The sequence below is a fragment of the Periplaneta americana genome, chromosome 10 (assembly GCF_040183065.1).
Source record: "Periplaneta americana isolate PAMFEO1 chromosome 10, P.americana_PAMFEO1_priV1, whole genome shotgun sequence".
Classification (NCBI taxonomy): domain Eukaryota; kingdom Metazoa; phylum Arthropoda; class Insecta; order Blattodea; family Blattidae; genus Periplaneta; species Periplaneta americana.
The window spans coordinates 109,732,969-109,754,958 of NC_091126.1; the positions used below are offsets into that span (position 1 = coordinate 109,732,969).

A 21,990-nucleotide genomic window follows, 5' to 3' on the forward strand; every position below is an offset into this window, starting at 1 on the left:
TTAATACTGATATTAATTAATTATTACTCCCTTTGTTCCAAAATATGGTATAGAAAGATATAATTCTGTTCCAAAATATGTTATACCTGTACGTTTGTTAAAGTTCTCAGTAATATAATGTAACTGTAATATATATTCTAGATACTTATTTATTTGATAAATTAACGTAAGAAAATCATAAAAATTTGGTACATTTAATTCTGTGTGATGTAAAATTAATAAAATACAAAACAAACACTGTTTTGAGAGAGGCCAATTAACATAAAAACTGCAATAAATTACTACCTGTTTTTGTATGATTGTTGAGCCTTAGATGTTCTATTCAAAAGTGACTGGGTTGGTGTTACATTTTCTGCAACAGGAGCACCATAGCAGGTGCCCATTTGATTTCTGTTCATAATGAATTATTTAAATATTATAGTTTGATGCACTACAGAAGATTAGAAACATTCACACACTGTCTGATAGTCCCTTTACTATTGAACAGAATACCACACTGAAAAACATTTTATGTGTGCATGTGCAATAATCAAACTTGTTTTGTTTGTAACTATACCAAATTTTTGAACGGAGGGAGTAGTGTGTTCAAATTTCACTAGCTTCCAGTAACCAGTTCAGAAATCTAGTACAATTTTAATTCCAGGGAACTCCAATACCAATAACGTCTGTCTCAGCTGCCAACATAACAGTTACAAAATCACTACCATTTGTAGTATTTGTCAGTATCAAAATTCGAAACAAAGTTGGCAAAAGATAATTCAACCTGCAAACTAGAAAATCACCACAATCCACTAGCATATGTAGTAATGGGGGAAAAAATTGTTAGGTTTAGCCTTAGGGTATGAAGTAAGCTGACCCAGACTATAAAATCTAAAAACCGACCATGGACCCTCTAGATGGATGTAGAATCTCATAAAACTGTTCGAATAGAGATGTTTTGAAAATATGAGATACTCTATTGTTTGTAATTCATTATAATGCTCTGTTAAGTGTTGTAGAAGAAATTTAGGTTTTACAGATATGATCCTGAGGAAGTGGGATGCAAGCAGCAGATGAGGTATTATACTTGTTCAGAAAAAAAATGACTAATGTTGACGATATTGGTGCATGGAAAAAAAAAAAGGAAGAAGAAATGACAAATGTAATATTTATTCCCAGCACAGAAACAGCAAGATTGTATTACAGTAAAAACATACCATAAGGTAATATCCTCTTCCACCAGACACCATAGCTCCTTTTTCACCATCCATACCACTGATCATATGTATCAAATCGACATGCGAATACATCTTTTTCAAGTTACAGTCTCCAAAGGTTCTCTCCACTCTATTCTCATCCTGAAAAATATAATATAATACAATATGATGCAGTATAGTATAGTATAGTATTATGGCAAAGTGCATCAACCTCGGTTAAAAATGCAGTAATCATAGTTAATTAGTTAGTAACCGTGGTTAAAATGTAATTTCTGTGCACCATTCATAATCACAGATTACTTAAACACGGTTAGCTGATACTTAATTTAACCAGAGTAAAGTCTATGATGGTACACAGTTTCTACAAAATGACTAAAGGAAAGCATCCATACCTCTGCAAAGATAATAGTCAACATCTAAAAACGACTACACATATCCCATTCTACAACGAAACAAACATGTCCTATATTTTCGCGTTGCATTTGTTTGTCTTTGGGCGCTGTAATATTTGCAAGTTGCATTTCTTTGTTTTTCAGTGGTTAGGTTAAAATCGTACAAAATGGAAAATTGAATGCAAGAAAAAGTAAATTACGGTTTATTTAACGACGCTCGCAACTGCAGAGGTTATATCAGCGTCACTGGTGTGCCAGAATTTTATCCCACAGGAGTTCTTTTACATGCCAGTAAATCTACTGACATGAGCCTGTCGCATTTACTTAATTACTAGATTTAAATATATTATATACAAAAGATGGAATATCCATAAAGGAAAAGAATGCAGAAGATTAGAAGGAATGTGTGTACAATCCAGAACCCATTTACACCAGGGAATTGGGCATTATCCTAAGATCTATCCATAACCTCTCTTTGTTCAGCAAGTCACAAAGAGAAAGAGATATTCGAGTGTTCCCGCTTAAAATATAGAAAATAACAGTTGCATAGAATTGTAATATAAGTAGCCAATCCATAGGAGAAATATGACTGTTTTTGTGTTATTTCAAGTGATCCATTTGTTGCAGCAGAAATGATACTGTAGATTTTGATAAACGAAATCCATCCTGAAATTTTCTGTCACCTAATTCCTCATAAGAATTCTCTCTTTCCACTAAGGAAATTTCACGCTCACCATCATCTCTATCCAAGTAATTCAAGTATTGCACAATAATAATCGTCTTCAAAATAATCACCTGTGGCTCTGGCCGCCATTTTGTTTTACTTGCTCTACTAACCACTGGTTATCTCCTTTAACTGCTTGAATATGGCCAGTTAGAGATTACTGTTGTTAATCTCCTGTTTAAGTCCTAACCGAGGTCGATCCACCATAAAAATGTTCAACTTGGGGTTAGGTGGCAATTTTAACCAGTTGTTACACTAACCAACGTTGATGCATGTGGACTTTAGTATTAGTATTGGTATTAGTATAGTACAACACAGCTTAGTATTAGTTATTACTATTACAGCAGGTTTCACCAAGCTTCACTAAGGTTTTAATGATTCATTAATTTATTTACTGGTTCATTAAATCATTTTTATATCTCACCAAGCATCTTTAGCCTAATGAACCAGTAAAACTATCATTAAATTTAGTGATGGTTCATTAATTGCAATATAAAACGGTGGAATGTTTCGACGCGGAATTGTTATATCTGGAACTGCTCGAAAATTAAGAGTCTGAAGGAGATAATGTTAACCATTTAAGAAACGATCATTTTGAAAATTTGAATGACAAAAATTCACGAAAAATACCGCGTCACGAAGATCGTGGTACTCAAAATTTTAGAAGAAACTGATCATAGGTTAGAATATCATAAAAACGGCTGAGACGAAGCTGAAACTAGTCAACTAGTTAACATACAACTGAGTTTTTATTTTAACACATGAAAGTGGTTATTATAACTACATACCTAAGAAATGTTAGTAAATTAATGCATAATGTGCATTCAAACATAACAAAACTTAATTGGTATATTAACTTTCATTTATTATAATTATATTATAGCTAGCGATAAGATATGTTTGCACTTGCTTTAAAACAAAAGTGAAAGAATTGGATTCATGGAATTTATAATCGTTTCCTTTCTGTAGGAAATTTGATTTTCCAGCAAGATAACCACCCCATGCACACCGCCATAAACGTTCAAAGACGGTTCATGGAAAGGCATGAAAAGAGGAGGATTGACAAATATCGAGACAACACACCTCAAAATCCAGATCAGTTGTGGGATCAAGTTCTGGCTACCTGGGAAGATCTTGCTGAGGACCAGAACTCTTTCCGTGATCTGGTGGACTCAATGCCCAGAATATGCCAGGCATTGATAGACGTCGGTGGCATGTGGACAAAGTATTAGATCCACATGTGTATTTTATTTTATTTTTCTTCAATTTGTTTGTTTATCTTTGTTTTATTTCAGGAAGAAAATTGATCTCCCAAGAGTTAATTCTCCTAGTGGAACCAGAGTTGCGAAATAATTCATTCCAATACAAAAAAAAAAAAAAAAAAAGTAAAAAATGAAGAAAGGTAACATGTATAAAAATTAGTTATGTTAATAAGAAAAAGAAGTTCTTACCGAGAATCGAACTCGGGTCCCTGAGATAACAAGCCAACTACTGACTGCTCCACCAGAGACCCGTGACGTAATCAGCGCGACAAGGCATGTATAACTGCTCGGCTTGAAGTCTACGGAGACAGTGCACATATAAACATACTCGTGTAAATGACGGTCAAAATTTCAACATTTCCACTACCAAGAGATACAACAAAACTGTTTTCTAATACTATATACGATTTGCGATATAGTAGACTGTAGTTTCGTAGAAAGATGTTCTGATACAGTTATGAAAAATTCATAGAGTGCACTTATTTATCCGTAATGAGCCATTACTTACTGTTCATTAAATGTTAAGAAAATTTGTTTGGTGAGCAGTTTGCATTTTAGTGAATCATTAAATATTTTAATGTTCAGTAGTTAATGTTTCATTTTGGACTGATTTACTGAAGGTTGGTGAAACCGACCCTTAGTATAGCATAATATAACACAATGTAACATAACGTAACGTAACAAAATATGATTAGTGATGTGATTTGTTGGTACTAACGGTATACGCGAAATGTGTTAAAAACTTTATTTTATGCATGAAAAATGCAAATGTCTTAATGAAAGTCCAAAATTAAGTGAAATATATCCGCCAATTTTCACAAAATTGATAGAAATCCATGAAATTACTTCATGATCAAAATATCCTCAAAAAAACAAGTTTCATGGAAAATTTGCAGGAAAAATTTCTTTCAAATACAAAGTGAAAATTTTCTTTCTTATAAAATATACATGAATATTTCTACATGTTTGTCCAATCAGCATTACATGCATGTAACATTTGGCAATGACGTACCCATAGTTACAGGTACTATTTCCAAGTAGCAGTGAAAGCAGACAACTGTTACTTCTCTTTCCTGCAACATCCGCTTTCATCAGATCAAGAAGGCAGTGCACCACCCTCTCACAGGTGAATGAAATTTAATTATGAATTTAATTAGTGATGCAAATAATTATTTTCTGTTAGTATCAAAGGGATAGTTTCAATAATAATTTTAAAAAAATGTTATCTTATTATTTTTAAATATCTTTTGAGTGTGAAATATGCACGAAATTGCTTCTTCTTCAAGGAAATATTCACCGAAATTAAACCATATTCATTACAGAAATCAGGGTAAAATAATCACATAAAATCACACCCCTAAATATAATATAATATAATATAATATAATATTAATATAATATAATATAATATAATGTAATATAATATAATATAATATAATATAATATAATATAATATAATATAATATAATATAATGTAATGTAATGTAATATAATATAATGTAACATATAGGGAAAAGCAAATATTAACAATTAAAGTCGCCAATAACACTTCTGAAGTAAAAGAATAAATCAGTATTATCCTCAAGCACTGAACTCTGAAAACTGTTGCAGCTAAAAAAGTGCGACAATGCTAATGAGGCATATTGGGGAAAAAGAGTTATGGCCGGTTTCACCAAGCTTCTTTAAATCAGCACAAACGACTTGTCAACAAATGGATCGTTTAATTTTAACGGGATCTTTAAAAGTTGACTGTTTCACCAAGCCTCGTATCTTTAAAATTAACAGGCGTTTACTAACGAGGGGATTTTGTACTTGTATCTTGCATGTTTTGTTTTTCATACGACCATGGCTTCGAAATCGCGAATTTCATTGGTTACATATGATCATGCCTGACTTTGTTTGGCATGAGGAAACAATCATAGGCAAACGGGTAAGAGGCAGTAATTTTAAGAACATCTTCCTAAATATAGTATGTTGTCATACCGCAATTAAAAAAAAGACAGATGCTTCCAAATAAATGTAAATAGTAGGAATGTAGAGCAGTTAAATTGTAACTTCTAAAGGAAATCTAAGAAAATTTAGCGGACTATAAGGTCGACAGCTTCAAAATTGATGCCAAAATTAATTATATACAAAGCATTCTAAGCAGTTATATTAGGCCTAAATTTAGGACGGGAAATCGCCTCTTCCATAAATTGCATACTACTTTTCCACTGTATTTCATGCAGATTTATTAGTACCCTGTAACAATTTTGCCATGCTTGTGTGGCAGGATTCAGGAGAGGTGTCATTAATTTGGATTTTAAGGGGTATCCATTGTCTCCTAAAAGAAAATCTCTTTGCACTCTTTCCATTTAAAAGGCATCCTCCTTTGGAATGTTGTGCTATCCGTGTAGACCGTAACATTATCTTAAACTGAGAACAATCTGTTGGAGAGGCGTTAAGTGGGTGATTCCTATCTGTCGTATTCTAACCTATTACAATTTCAATAAACTAGCGCTGAGGTAGTTCTGCTGGTTTCAGAAATGAAAATCGTTGAATTTATAAGGGATTTTTTTTTGTGGTAATGCAGTTGATCGTATATGCAAGGCATAACAAAAACCTACTAATCAAACGTAACCTGTCACAGATTCGTATGTGCAAGATGTATAAGCAGAGTACGAAGGAAACTACCTCAGCGCTAGTTTAGCCACAATTTTTCTATGCGAAATTGTTTGAATATTGAAGGAAAAATAGGATCTTCTATTGCAGAATCTTTTGGCTATATTACTGCCAGGATATACGATTGGAACATGTACACAATCTATGATGTCTATGACAACAGATGATTTAGCTATAAGCTTATTAGGCCTATAGAAATAATGACTATTGTAATGTTGATAGTACGTCTGATACTTTATTCACATATCTAGACAATACAGCTTTTGATACCCCGTTCACTATTACTATTTCAAAACTTCCCGCAACGTTATATTAAAGCGAGAAGAATCTGTTGAAGAGGCGTTAAGTGGGTGATTTCTATCTGTCGTATTCTAACCTATACAGTATACTGGTATTCAGTTTCTTCTAGAATCATTCTTACTACTTATTTCCTTAATATGTAGCTTTCGTGGAGTTCTTTATCACTTAAATTTTCAAAATGATTATTCCGAGTGTTATTACAACATATAAGTTCGTCGTTATGTTAAGTTCTAAATAAAGAACTTCATCATCGAATAATTACGTCCGCCATGTTGTTGACTTCTTAACACATCGTTACTGTTTTAACGCGACGAATAGGTCCTAATAAATTAACGATGAATTTAAAGATGCGTTAGCAATAATGATATTTGGTGAAACACAAAAACTGACTAATGTGTCATTAAATTATTTAACGAGACATTATAATGATAACGATGGTTGGTGAAACCGGCCATTAGTGTTATTATGTTTTCCGAACCTCAACACTAGGAGGGGATTTGATCACAATCATACCTCAGTTTCCATTTACCACCAGAAAAGATCTGATACTCAACTTTCCATTACATTCTCCTCGTCCTCAACAAAAGAAGTTGCAGTGCTAAGCAACACAACAACAAAATAATCCTGTCCTGTTCCTCAGGCACACAGCCAGGATTCTGTTTTTTGGGGGTCCATCTTCTGTTATTTTTAAGAGTAAAAGATAACTTGTTATGATCATATAATTTTGCTAACAGTAGTATTTTTCAAAAGTGGGCAGCAGTTTACAGATTAGTAACTGAGGAGACAATTTTTTTATTTATTTCAGTCTGTATTATTTAAAGAACTACTATAGGAATAGTTTTTGTACTTCATACAATTCTACATTCAATACTGTGTAATTAACTTTTTTATTTCAAGAATAGCAGTAGGAATAGCTTTCATACTTTCAATGCTGTATAAATAACATTACATCAATACATTACAGGTATATGGAAAAAAAGGTTTTCCATCTACAAGAGCAGCTTTCTCTTTCCACTTCTTGCCATCACACCCAGAACATTTTCAGGAGTTGCAGGATAGTGGATAGAAATGAGAACCAATCCAGTTACACATTCATTTCCCATTTTGTTTTGAAGAAAAATCTTAATTCTCTTAAGCGAAGAGAAGGACCTTCCAACTTCAGTAGTTGAAAATGGCAATGTTGCTAATACACACAGACAGTGTATTTTCGGGTAAAACTTCTTGTTACATTTATCCAAAATGGCCATACTTCCATTTCGTCTTTCAGTAATTCCTTGTCATTTTTGACACTGCAAATGGTACTCGGCTTCGACAACTAATTCTGATGTCATATAATCATAGAAGATTTTCAGTTTTAGAAATATTTTCTACACTGTTTGGACTTACATTTTTGGGGGAGTATAACTTCAATTACAGAAAATATATCCATATTTTTGACAAACAGATCGTTTACCGAAAGAATTTTTCGGGGGAGTTGTGGGGGTGGTTGTCTCTATTCATCTGTATCAATGTTGTATGGGGACTGTCAATCACACTGTTGAAAACTTCCTCTGGCATTAGTTTTGGCTTTTTTTTATTTTTCAGAACTCTTGTACATCACATTCACTTGTTCCGGATTCAGTTTCTTGGTAATATCATCAGCATATTTGAGAGAAGATGACAGATCATGCTTTGGGTTTTGGAGGTAGTTTGAAAGGAATAAATACATATTCAAACTATCAGAGTAACTAGGAAATCATTTTTCTCAATGGCAGCCAGAAGAGTCGAAGCACTTGTTGATATGGTCCTGTTTGTACAAAATAACTCTTGAAGAATAGTAACTACAGCAGGAAATAATTCAGTAAATGTTTTGATCACATCTTGGTGTTCAATGAACCTTGTCTCACAAAGGCCTAATAGCCATATTTTCTTTGATTTTGGCACCAGCTTAACAATGTTCATTTTTAACAAGTCATTAGCTTCAGCACTGTTCCTAAAATATTTTAAATCTAACAAGAGCAAGGCAGTTTCTGATGAAAGGCACTGCTAGAGGAATCACTAAGAACCAAGTTCGAATGATAGAATGAGCAATGTACATTGCACAATGTACGTATGTGGCTTTTGGAAAAAAGTTCGTGAATGCTCTGTTAAATATCTCTTATGATGCCACTCAAAGCTGCTGGCCCATCATATCCTTGGCCTACTACTTTATCCATATTACCGGTAAGTCCCAATATTTTGCAAGTTTCCAGAGTAACTGTAGATATATTTTCAGCAGATAAATCATTGATCTCAATGAAGCAGAGAAAATCTTCTCTTAAGGGGGTGTATACATCTTCCACATTCAAAAATGTATGTTTTATAACTTTTATTCCTCCATGTACTTAAGCTCTATTTTAATTAAATTTTATATATGTATTACTTAATGTCTGAAAATTTATCTCTAATCTAAATGAGGAATATATTTGTCTACATATATATATATTTTTTTCGGAATTGTGGATTTTCAAAATATTCATTTTGTGATTTATACTAAACTGCTATTTAAAAAATTACTCATAAGACTTTAAATATGTATTTTTTTTTTTTTTTTTTTTTTTTTTTTTTTTTTTTTTTTTTTTTTTTTGCCTGAAAGGTAACATGCATGTTAACAAGCCCTAGCTCAATGGTTAGAATATCTGCACTGCAAAAGGAAGAAAGAAAAGTTTCTTCATATTATATTTCAATTTTTTTTTGTTTGTTTACACATTGTATGTACTGTATGTTTTAGGAGAATGGTCAATGGTGAAGTTCTTAGCTGCATAAAATAAAAAAAAAACATATATATTCAATTTTTAAGACATTTTTCATTACTTTTCTTTTTAATTTCTGTTAAAGACAGGTTAAAAATTAATCTCCAATTTTTTTATTTTACTAAGAAAAATTTCCATGCGAAATTTCATGCAATTATCTATTAAAAACAACTGTGAAAACATATCATTTAAACAGTTTTGAGGAAATAAACGATAATTCCATATTGCTAGCTGGTATTATGTTTGCATGGCAGGACATTTTAATGCATAACTTGGTCAATTTTATAGATACCTTAAAATTTCTTTTACAGATATACAGCTAAAAGTTCATATTAAATTACCATAAGAAAAATGAAAAAACATTTTTTTTTCACACTCAAAATCATATGTTTGAATAAATGAGCAATACAGATTGCTAACTGATATTGTGTTTGCATGGGAGAACATTTTAATGCATGACTTGGTCAATTTTAGAGATATCTTAAAATGTCTTTCACAGTCATAAAGCTAAGAGTTCATACTAAATTATTATATAATAAAAATAGAATTTTTTTTTCTTACTCCTGAAGGTGTATGTAGTCCCTTAACGTAGCCTAGGACTTTATCATTAGATACATACATAGTATCTAACGAAAATGTGAAACAAAACTTAGTTACTTTTTATTTATCACAATTTAATAATTACTCATAAGCTGAAAAAACCTTATATTTAAGTCATTTTATGATCTGTCATCAAACTTGTTTCTTAAGTTCTCTGACCTTCATTTCAATGGACACGCAGCCAACTTTTCTCCCAAACTTCTAGACTGTATTAGACTCGCATAATATTAAGTAATCACTGACTACCAACCATGGCATCTCAGACAGCAGCATCAATATGAAATAAGTGAAGCAGAATATTATGCACAATTTCATTACCCAGGATCAGTCAAGTCTTTTAATTTCTTCATTTTTCTGTATACACTTTTAACACTTATATATCACTGATTAAATTTCCAACTTCCTTAATGCGTTAATTTTTAGGATTTACCTGGCAACTAGTTTCGAACTTTTGTTCTTCAATGTCCAAAGCTTAAGTGAAGAATAAGACTTCGAAACTAGTCGCTAGGTAAATCCTAAATATTAACACAGTAAAGAAATTGGAAATTTAATCAGCTTTTAATTTTGTTACTTTCGTTGCCAATTGCTTAAATTAGCTACTTTTTGGTTACTTCCATTATTGGTAGACATTCTTTACATATCTGATGCACAATGAAAATTGTTCTTTGCCTGAAACATCTAGAGTTTCATCTCCTAAAATAACAAAATTCTGCAGTGATGATAGCATTCATACATTTGTGTTGGATTAGCTGTCCACAAACATTTTTATGTCATTTTCAATTTTAGAGCTCATATAAGATGAATTTTGCAAACAATGAGCAATATGTTGCTGCCATTTTTTCTTGTACGGAGGAGAGGCCCAAAGGCTTACACTGCAGCCTGAGGATTATTGTGCTTACTACTCCTATCCTGTGAATGATTGGGTAGCCGAACGAGCACGCTCTTGTACAGGTACAGCATGCTGCAATGTGAACTTAATGCAGGCTATGGTATGGGTGTTGATGATATCTGAATTAATGATGGCAAAATTAGTCAGAGATCCAACACCGAAAGTTACAGGCCAGTTACTTTATGGTGACAGCTCTGGCCTGGTGATGCAGTGGTTTGGGCGAGTTCACTGTTTGTTCGAAGGGGTGTTCATTTTAGTCTTCCCCTGGCTGCATTAGCAGTCACATCTCGGGAACATTAGTATGGGCGTACAGTCGCGCTAAGGACGTAGTACACCACCACTGTCTTGTGTATTGCAATTTAGTGTGTTTGTTACGTACATTTCATTTAGTTACTTAAATAGTTGTAGTGCTTCTGTTTTGTATTGTTTAGTATGTAGTATTTATTGTCTAGATTCACTGTTATTTTCTGTTTGTGAAAATGCTGCCTGTTAGAAGCAAACTGAAAGGTCGCGTACTGCATTCGCAGTCGCGAGAAGTTGTGAGCAACGTGTAGCGCTTTATGAAGATAGCATCGGAAGAAAAAAACCTAACGAATGTTGGAAAATTTGTAGCAGAGTTTACCACTGTGTCTGAGAGCTGTGTTAGCCAAATAATAAGGGAGACTAACGACATTGATAATCGGCGCCAAAATCAACTGTGGACAACTTTAATGAAGCTGTCATAAGACGAACCAAAGCACGAGTTCTATATTTCACAGAAATAGCAGCCCACACTTAAATATATATATATATATATATATATATATATACATACACATTATTGAAATTGAAAGACTTTCAGGGAGGTATCTCGACTTTGAGGAAAGTTATTTTGAAATTAGGATTTCATTGGGAAAAAGAAAACACAAAATAATCTCCAAATTGTTATGGAGCATCACAGCATTAGGGCCGAAAGTTTGCAGTATTTGAGGAAAATAAAGAAGTACAGAGAAGAAGGCCACTCCATCTTCTACATGGATGATGATGATGATGATGATGATGGGAAAGCTAACAGTGAAGCACTGATGAATATTACCAGTATTTCCACATGAGTATATTTCATTGTTAATTGGTGATTCACTGTTAAATATAGTGATTTGATTGCTGCTCATTGTATTTCCACATTAGTGTTTATTAGTGAGTATTGTTCCGAACTGCTGCTCATTGTATTTCCACATTAGTTTACTTCTTTGGTGTTTATTATTGTTCCAAACTCCTGCTCATTGTATTTCCATTAGTTTACTACTTTAGTGTTTATTAGTGACTATTGTTCCGAACTGCTGCTCATTCTATTTCCATGTTAGTTTACTTCTTTAGTGTTTATTAGTGACTATTGTTCCGGAATATGAAGTGAACACAGTGACAGGATCTCAAAATTATGTAGATGCTGCAACATGCGGGAGAGCAACGTGAGACTTCATTTCTAATATGACTGTATTTCCCTCCCTCCTTTCAGAAAATGTTGCTCCATCTCTGATCGGTCTCCCTCCCACAGTTGAACCTTCTCCTCTCTCACATCGATGAGCTGTCACCATAAAGTAACTGGGCTGTACCCAGCAATTCTGTTTTGATTGGTTGAAGGAAAACTCCGGAAAAAACCCCAACCAGATTACTTGTTCCAACCAGGATTTGAACCCAGGCCCATTCATTTCATGTTCAGATATGCTAACCATTACTCCACAGCGCTGGACAATATGTTGCCTTAAATTTTCATCAATATATAACCGAATTACGTAAAGTGAAGTGGGTAGACATTAGATACATACAAATTCATCAGTATTACAAGAAAATCTAAGTAAAGCTCTAAATTTTCCATTTTTTTTCTGTAGTTTTTCCATAGAGAGAGGACCACTGTCATCATGTCCTTGCAGTGATAACTCATTTTCTTTAAAAAATATTATGATTTATATTATTGGCTTTAAAGCAGCTATATTTTTTTCACGTTCTTTTTCTAGCTATCCAGCACTGCAACCACATCCTCAGTTTTGCCACTACCTACTTTTAAAAAATGCTCTGCAGCACTTGTTGAAAACTTGTGGTAGGTGGATTTCGTATGATCGTCAAACTTTTTTATGGCATCTTTCTATTTGGTAAATGGAGATGCCATCGAAGTCCTATTTTTTATGGCTACCTTTCCTACACAATCTGAACAAAAGAGTACAGAGTATTTGGAAGAAGCTCAATTTTTTCCCCCTAAAACAGGTTAGCTGTGGCCACTTTCGAAGTCAGTTTTGTTGTAACATATTTTTCTTTTACCGAATTCATTTGCTGGAAAACTAAATGACTCATCAGGCAAAAATATGTTATGGGTATTTAATAATGTGTATCTTAATTCTGTTGTATTAAGGAATGGTGTAGTTATATTAAACATGATTGTCCGATATTAGGCTGATATCCACAAATTTTTTTCCCTGTTCACTTGATTTAAAAGTAGAACAGGGACCTCTTCTTCAACCACAGAAAGTGAAATTGGGATTGAAGAATTAACTGGTGATACAGATTTCTTGCTTGGTGGCTGTGACTCTCAATTATCATTACTAGGTGCAGGTTTTGCAATTGTAGGCTTGAAGAACTTATCAATTGTACAGCACATGTGTCTTCAAACAAAAAATACAGAGCTATCTAATCATTCTACGCTCATACTTATTCATCACTTGTCAGTGTTGTTCTACCTCAAAGCTTTAATTATTTAAAACAATCCTTTATATAAATGCGTTTATGAAAAAAAAACAAACAAACAAAAATTCTGTTCACTGTACAAGGTCAGAAATACCTGTCATTCTATTTTATCTTTATCTTCGGGGAAAATCGAACCTCTTGTACTATCCCCCTGGATACGTCTCTGTTGTTCCCTCTACATTCTTTGATCAAAATATACATAGGCCCTACATACATATATAAGTGTTCTGCCCCAGAGCAGGTCTTTCACTGCAAACCCAGCATTCTCCAGTCTTTCCTATTTTCTGCCTTCCTATTACAGTCTATACAAAACTAGAAAGGTATTGACAGTTCTCTCTCGCACACACGGGAAGGGAGTGACGTTGTGAAATTGTGCAGCAGTGCAGTGCAGTTCTTTGTGCCGCCTGTCTGCCGTGTCAGAACTAAGCAGCTGACACGAACTCGTAAACTCATAAATTTGTTTCATATGGTAGTCTTTGACCAGACTAATATAATATAATATAATATTAATATTAATAATAATAATAATAATAATAATAAACGTATGAATGAATGCGAATATGATACATAGCAATAAGTTCTCTCCATTAATACCTTACAATCATTGATGTTTTTGTACTTGAAACCTAAATTCTTTAAGACGGTGTGCAGAGAAAAAACACTTCCATGGAAAAGACCCCCCATCTCGAAGCAAAGTTTGCGGCTTTTTAATGTAGGATGCTCCTTCCTTCGGTAATACAAACATACATGCTGCCGGATTGCTCCTTCTGGAAGGCATATAAATTTGTCACCCGCTTTTCCACTTTCCTTTTCTTTCCTGGAGTTTCAAGTCAGGAAAGTTCATCCTCTTTCTCATTCAAATTAAATTTCTCATTTCCTATTTTAACAGTGGTGCTTTTCCTATTTTGAGAGCCTCTATTGTACAAAAATAAGAGACCCTTCATTGTCTCTTCTTTCTCAAAATAGTCCCGCACATTACAAACCATTTCTCTCGCCTGACTTGTAAGACGAGCACCTTTTCTGTTACATCTAGACCTCTTGCTGTCCCTTGTAGCACTCTTTTCTCCTTCTGAGTCTGTGGTTCGTTTTGTGCCACTAACTGCTGGAGTGATGCCTTACGACATTGTATAAGTGAAATACACGGACACTGTAAATCGCGTTATAAATACACTCACACCTAAATAAAATTTAAAACTAAATTCAAACTAATTCTACCTTCATCAACAACAAAATATCTACGAAAACAATAGCCACGACAGAACACCAGTACTTGCTGTAACACAATAACAAAGATTCAACACTTCCGAACAAAGCAACTGACTACACGTGCTCACTGCGAAACAGTCGACAACGTCGGCCTGTTGCCATGGACTCTGATTGGCTAGTTTGAGCTGTTGCGATGGTGACGCTTTGAAGCCACTGGATTGTCAATACCTTTCTAGTTTTGTATAGACTGTAGTCTTCACATATGATACATATATTATCTTAATGTCGTCTATCTTCTGATATCTTCTTCTGCCCCAAACACTTCTCCCATTCACCATTCCTTTCAGTGTATCCTTCAGTAGGCAGTTTCTTCTCAGCCAGTGTCATTCACTCTTCACCCACTCTTTCCAACACAACTTCATTTCTTATTCTGTTTGGCCATTTCACACACTTTATTCTTCTCCATATCCACATTTCAAATGCTTCTAGTCGCTTCTCTTCACTTCAACGTAATGTCCATGTTTCTGTCCCACACAATGCCACACTCCACACAAGGCACTTCAATAGTCTCTTCCTTAATTATTTTTTCCAGAGATCTGCAGAAGATGTTCCTTTTTCTATTAAAAGCTTCCTTTGTCATTGCTCTCCTCCTTTTGACTTCCTGACAGCAGCTCATGTTACTGCTTATAGTACACCCCAATTATTCGAAGCTGTTCACTTGCTCTACTGCCTCATTTAGTATTCACAAGTTTACCTTCTTTATTTTTCTTCCTATGATCATGGTCTTCGTCTTGTTTGCATTTATCTTCATCCCATACTGCTCACAGCTGTCATTTAGCTCCAGTAGCATATCCCTTAGTATTGTCTCCTTTTCTGCTAAAAATGCCAACCATCAGCAAATCTTATGCACTTTAATCTTCTTCCTCCTAATATCACCCCTCCCATGTTCTGAAAACAGTTCTTCATCATATTCTCCAAGTAGATGTTGAACAGGTAGGTGACAAAGGGCATCCTTGTCATACTCCTCTCCCTATTTCACTTCCTTCACACATTTCTTCTCCTATCCTGACTTTGACTCGTTGTTTCATATAAAGATTACTCAACAGCCTCCTCTTTTGCCAATCCACACCTATTTTCTTCAGGATGTCCTTCAGTTTGTTTAATCCACTCTGCCAAATGCTTTGTCTAAGTCCACAAATACTATATACATTTCTTTAATCTTCTCTCGGTATCTATCGTCAATTGTTTGTAGTAGTTCAATTGCATCCCTCGTACTTTTACCCTTTTTGAAGCCAAAGTGCTCTTCTTCCAACTGTTCTTCCACTTTAGAATATAAACATCGATTCAGTATTCACAGAAGCATCTTCGCTGAGTGCGATATCAGGCTGATAGTCCTGAACTCGTTACACTTCTTGTCATTATTTTTCTTCAGTATTAGAAGCAACACTGTCTCCGTAAAATCTTCAAGTCATTCGTCTTTCTCATATATTTCGTTGCATAATAATAGAATTTCCTTCTTGTCTTCACCCAAGCATTTCGCTAACTGAATGAGGACTCCATCAACTCCTGTTGCTTTCCCATTCTTCATTTCCCTAAGCGCCAGTTCAACTTCTCTTAAAATAGAAAATCCTTTTCGTCTTCTGATACAGTTGCTTTGTCTTCTATGACTAACTTATCTGGATGATTCCCTGTCTCATATAACTCTTCTACACATTTCGTCTATGTGTTCAGTATTCCTTGTTTGTCGGTTATTTCATTTCGAATTTCGTCCTCTATCAACCACATGGATTTTCTATGTCTGTTGTAAGTGTTGTTTCAAGAGGTAATTAAATGATTCAAAGAACTTATAAACAACTTATCGAAGATTTTGTAATATTTCTCTTTCCAATTTTCTTAGAACTATATTTGTTTGTCAGCTATTTCTCTGAATAAGTATACACAGAAATGTTCATGTGTTAATCTGTTTAAATCTCTTAGGCCTGGTATACACAGGCACGCCGCAGCATTACATGTAATGCGCACAGTAAATTGTGCAAGCGGTGTGCATGATACGAACCATATGAATAGGGCACACAAGCCTCGAACACCTTTCTAGTGTCACTCTATTCACACAATGCACGACTATGGAAAATAAGGGAGCTTTGCTAACTGCTATTTGTGCTTTGGTAGCAATAGCATACATTTTCAACAGAAAGAAACGTAGGCCTACAGAGCTGTACAGGAAGCAGCTAGGGATTAATCTGCTGAGTGCTATAAAATTTCAAAAAATCAATAATCAGTATAAAAACTCTAGAACTACTCGGATGATTTCCACCAATTTTGAAGAATTATTGATGAAAATTGGGCCAAACTTTAAAAACGCAGCCACCAACATGCAAGAACCAATTTCAAGTCAAGTCAATTTATTGTACTAAACTCAATTCATTCTATGCAGAAAGTAATTAACAATGTATGTAAAACACTATTTTTGGTTGACTGTCTGTAGATGTCAATATTACAGATTCGCACTGACTTTACAATTCTTGGTAACAGGGGATTCGTTTACAAACCTTCAATACCTTCTGCGAATTTCAAAACAGGCTATTGAACAAATAATCCTAGAAGTTTGCCCAGCAATTGTCAGTGCATTAAAGGAAAATTTCAACATGAGTTAAAATCATAATACCAACACAATGTAATTCTTTAAAGAGAGTATTTTAATTGCAATACAAATAATGAAGCATTGAGAGAAAGTTTTAGTATTCGAAATTGGTTATTTTAATGCTTCATCAACTGTTATGGTTATCCAGTGTCTGAGTGAGGTGAAGGTGATAATGCCAGCAAAATTAATCCAGGGTCTAATGCCGAAAGTTACCCAGCATTTGCTCTTAATGGACTGAGAAAAAACCCCGGAAAAAACCTCAACCAGGTAACTTGTCCCAACCAGGATTAGAACCTGGATCTGCTTGTTTAACAGTCAGGCAGACTAACTGTTACTCCATAGTAGAGGAAGTCTTTAAAATAAACCACAATTCAATGGCTAGACACTTTCACGACAACTTCAATCACATTTGCGCACGTTTTCAAGCCATGTACTGACAGCAGTGCAGCAAATTGTGAGGAACATGGTACTCTGTGATTTTAACATGAAAGTGAAATGGAGTTGGCTCACTTATTTATGCTATTTGTTTAGAACATTATTACAATTAATTATTTTTTTCACCTGTAAATATTATTTCAATAGAACAAATGGGATCTGGAATTATATAACTTATGTAGACCTATATCTTAATGATATTCCCAGATTTACTGAGATTATAAAGGCAGAATTACTAACAAAATATCATTTGTAAATGAAAAAACAGCAACTATTTAATACATATTGTGGGAGGGAAGTAAAACTGGGATCCTATGTCACAAAGTTTGTGGCTATAAAAGAAACTTATGGATGTGGGCCAACAACAACCAGTTTTGAAGATGACCCAAAATGGGTCGAAACATGTTAACAAGGTACGTTAAAATTTAACACAAGAAAGACTTATCATACATATTCCGAAGTGATACAGTGTTAAAAGTTGTGTAATCAAGATGTATAATTAATGTCATATGCAAAATTCTTAAAACACATTTTCTGTCACCTATATGTAAAGCTGGCTAGCCTCTAGTGTTCCTTAGTACTTACATTAGGAAAAATGTCAAAACTTATCTTCTAGTCATCTTATTATTGGAAATAATAAATTCCAACTTGCAGATGCCATTAACTTCAAAATTGGATTTAAAATGCCAAGTATCTAGAAAGTCTTAATTGATCATATACAGTGACATTAGAAACCAGGGGCTAATTTTTTTTTTCGTCCTAAAAATACAAAGAAGAAATGGTAACTAGAGTCAAATGTTAAAAGTTTAGTTTCACAAGTCAATGCTTACCTCATTATCACTTACAGGAACAGATTCATGTAAATGATTGCCAACTTCACGTAAGGCACAATTTCTTTCTTTTATAGTCAGTTGCAGTGCATTACAATTGGACTCTATTTCTTCATCAACAAGAACACGTACTTTCTTAATTTGATTCACAGTCAGAGGTTTTAGGATTTCCGAAGTAATAATGTACAAATTTTTTGTTATTTCTTCCGAAACTTCTTCGTCATCACCAATTAGTTCCATTTTCTGAAAAGAAATTAAAAAACAAATTCTACTCACTAACACAAATTCTATGCAAGAATATTATTATTGTATTAACTGCAATAGTATGTGCATGGAAGTCTTTACAACTAATTTGAAATATTTCACACTAACAGTACACGCTATTTATCATATTTCTCGGAGAGAAGATCCCATCCTTGAAACATACTGCTAGAAATTCAACTGCAAATTATGGTCTGAAGCTCGACAAAAATGCTACTGAGCTTTACATGTTACCACCCAGTCGTTAGATGAAGTAATGGTCATGAAAGGGATAGAAAAAAAACGAAAACTACGTTACATTCACCTTCATTTCACTTTGCATTTATACTGTTGTTCAGTAGCAGGTTGTTTGTTTGTAGTGATACACAGTGGTGAAGTACAATGCTATAAATCTATACTCAATGTTGCCTGTACAGAAAAAGTTTTCAGAGAATGCAGCATCTAAACTTGAAGTTGAAAAAATATAAACACATAGTAATGATACAGGAGAAATAAAACTGTAAAAATGTTTTGTTAATGACAAAAGCAAGGAATCAAGAGATGAAAATACAAAAACTAAATTTCAATAAAGTATCCCAAAATCACGGTGCATCTTATGGTGCGAAAAATATGATAATTATACAGTGAGTCTCAGTGAACATTCACAGTGTTTCTGTCAGATGACCAGTGGCAGGTTCCCCTGCTACCACCACTGCTTGCATCAGTGAGCACATGGCACTTTGTCAGATTAAAACTTACGTAAGGTAAAGGTATAGATAGCCCCTTCACATGTCAGGAAGGCACTTTGGGGGCATGGAGGTAGAGCCTGAAGCTTCCTTGATCTGGTAAGCACAATGCTCCAACTGCCTTTTACCCCTAGGAAAGATCCGGTACTCAATTTGATAGGATGCTGAGTGAACCTCGGGACCATTCTGGAAGTTTGGCAACAGGAAAATCCCGTCACCTTACGGGATCGAACCCCAGACCTTCCAGTCCATAGCCAGTATAACATAGTATGTAAGTTTTAATCTGGCGAAGCGCTGTGAGTTCACAGATGTAAGCACGGGTGGTGGCAGAGAGACCTACTACTGGTCAACAGATAGAAACACCGAGAATGTTTCCTGGGACTCACTATACTTTAAACACGTTAAAATGTATAAGAATAAACTCGATACATTTATTTGTATTGTCCCACTGAAAGATACGATACATCATATCTGCAGTGCTTGGGAAAAGTGACATAGGCCTAAGTCAGTTTCCACAAACCTTTTTTTGATAATTTATTGACAACTTACACTGGTTTATGTCCATTTGATTTTTTCTGTATGAATTATTGTAATGGGAGAAATACTTACGTATTTTTTTTCTAAGCGAGCAGATATTCCGTAAGTTGTCAATAAATTATCAAAAAAGGTTTGTGGAAACTGACATGTCACTTTTCCCAACCACTGCAGATATAACGAATCACAAATTATTTATCATCATCAAATCGAAAAATTATTAGCTTTCCTGTTACATGATAGGTGTGCTTATGTCAACACTAACAGTCAAATATTATAACACTAGACCTTCAATACACATGTCTTTTTTACTGTTGAATTTTTTTTTTCATTTCAATGAAGTATTAGATAAACCACAAACAAATATATAACACCAGTTAAAGAAAATAAATAAATTGTCAAAATAAAAGCACCCTGGCTTCTCAGTAAACACTTATATGTTGAAAATAAATAGTATAATTTCACAAATGAAGTGCCTAGAATCCAAATCAGCAAAGTACAAAAACTAAATTTTCGGGAAAACAAAGGAAACAGTTTCTATACGAACAAACATTCTTGGAATCTAAGTAATGCTTTCATAAAATAGTTTACTAACATTAGATGTATTAAGGTTAATTCCAGGCTTGCCTCTTCATGGAAAGTAACATTTTTTTTTTCTTTTCTATTTTTTTATTTAATTTTGACTGTTTTTGAAACTTAAGAGTGGGTTTAGAGGTTTTTGAAAGTAAAGAAAGTATTTCCGAACATATGTGGAAAAGAGAAACATATTTTTATTTTAATCATAGTAAATTATGTAACAAATGAAAACTAGACAGAAAATAGTTATATGTGTATGTCATAATATAAAACATTAACTTTATTTTATAAAGAATGACATCTACAAAGCAGTATCAATTTAGAATACAGATTTAAAAAGTGCAAGAGTTTCTTGAGTTAGTACAGTTTGTTTTTATACAAATATTTTCACATTCGTCTTTCTCAAGATTAATAAGGCTTTGGACAATGAAGCACAAGACTTCGAAACTAGTCAAGCAAGGTAAATCCTAAATATTAACATGGTAAAGAAGTTGTAAATTTAATCAGGAATAATTTCAACTTCATCTTCAAAGACATTACTTGAATTTATGATCTCCACTAAAAGGTTCAGTATTAGCTAGCTCTAGCCAATCAGTCCCAAAGTGCTTCTCCAAAAGTTTAGTCACATCTCTTAATTCAGGTGCTTTCAGAGGAACTCCGAGGCTTCAGTGGTGGACGGTGGGTTTGAAAGTTGAGGAGACTAAGACGTGACTGATGAAAGGTTGCATTTTATTTAGTAAAAAATATAGTGCCTGTCATGTACCTCATTACTATTACATACTTGTACAGTAAATTCACTCGACGAACCACTTCACTAACAAACTGAACAATAATGGACCGCCGCCGCCGCCGCCGCCGCCGCCGCCGCCGCCACCACCACCACCACCACCACCACCACCACCACCACCACCACCACCACCACCACCACCACCACCACCACCACCACCACCACCACCACCACGGAATATCTTGCCTTTATTGCATAGTGCACGAAATATTTTGGACATTACTGAAACTTCGATTATTAATGACTGTCTCATAGTTAAAATATACTATTAGAAACAAAATAAATGAACTTTTCTTACTAAAAACAATATATAACGTATTCAGTAAGTCAGATTTGGTTTTGAAAACATAAAATACACTAGCTAACTAGCTAAAAGCACCTGGCATTGTCCAGGTTTTCTTTATTTTAGTAAGTTATTTTACGATGCTTTATCAACATCTTAGGTTATTTAGCATCTGAATGAGATGAAAGTGATAATGCCA

At 34.1% G+C, this 21,990-nt stretch overlaps 1 protein-coding gene across 6 annotated transcripts in view; it reads right to left on the reverse strand.

The window, feature by feature from the left end:
* The window catches only part of SerRS (Seryl-tRNA synthetase), a 173,688-nt gene that overhangs the window by 53,258 nt on the left and 98,440 nt on the right, over positions 1 to 21,990 (reverse strand). For 5 of the 6 annotated variants that reach the window (XM_069838017.1, XM_069838016.1, XM_069838019.1 and 2 more), the window contains 2 exons: positions 18,626 to 18,868; positions 1,197 to 1,337 (listed from right to left, as the gene is read on the reverse strand). In XM_069838017.1, the coding sequence (XP_069694118.1) occupies positions 1,197 to 1,337; positions 18,626 to 18,868 (384 nt within the window). The remainder of the gene's footprint in view (positions 1 to 1,196; positions 1,338 to 18,625; positions 18,869 to 21,990) is intronic. The other variant, XM_069838021.1, reaches the window with a different exon arrangement.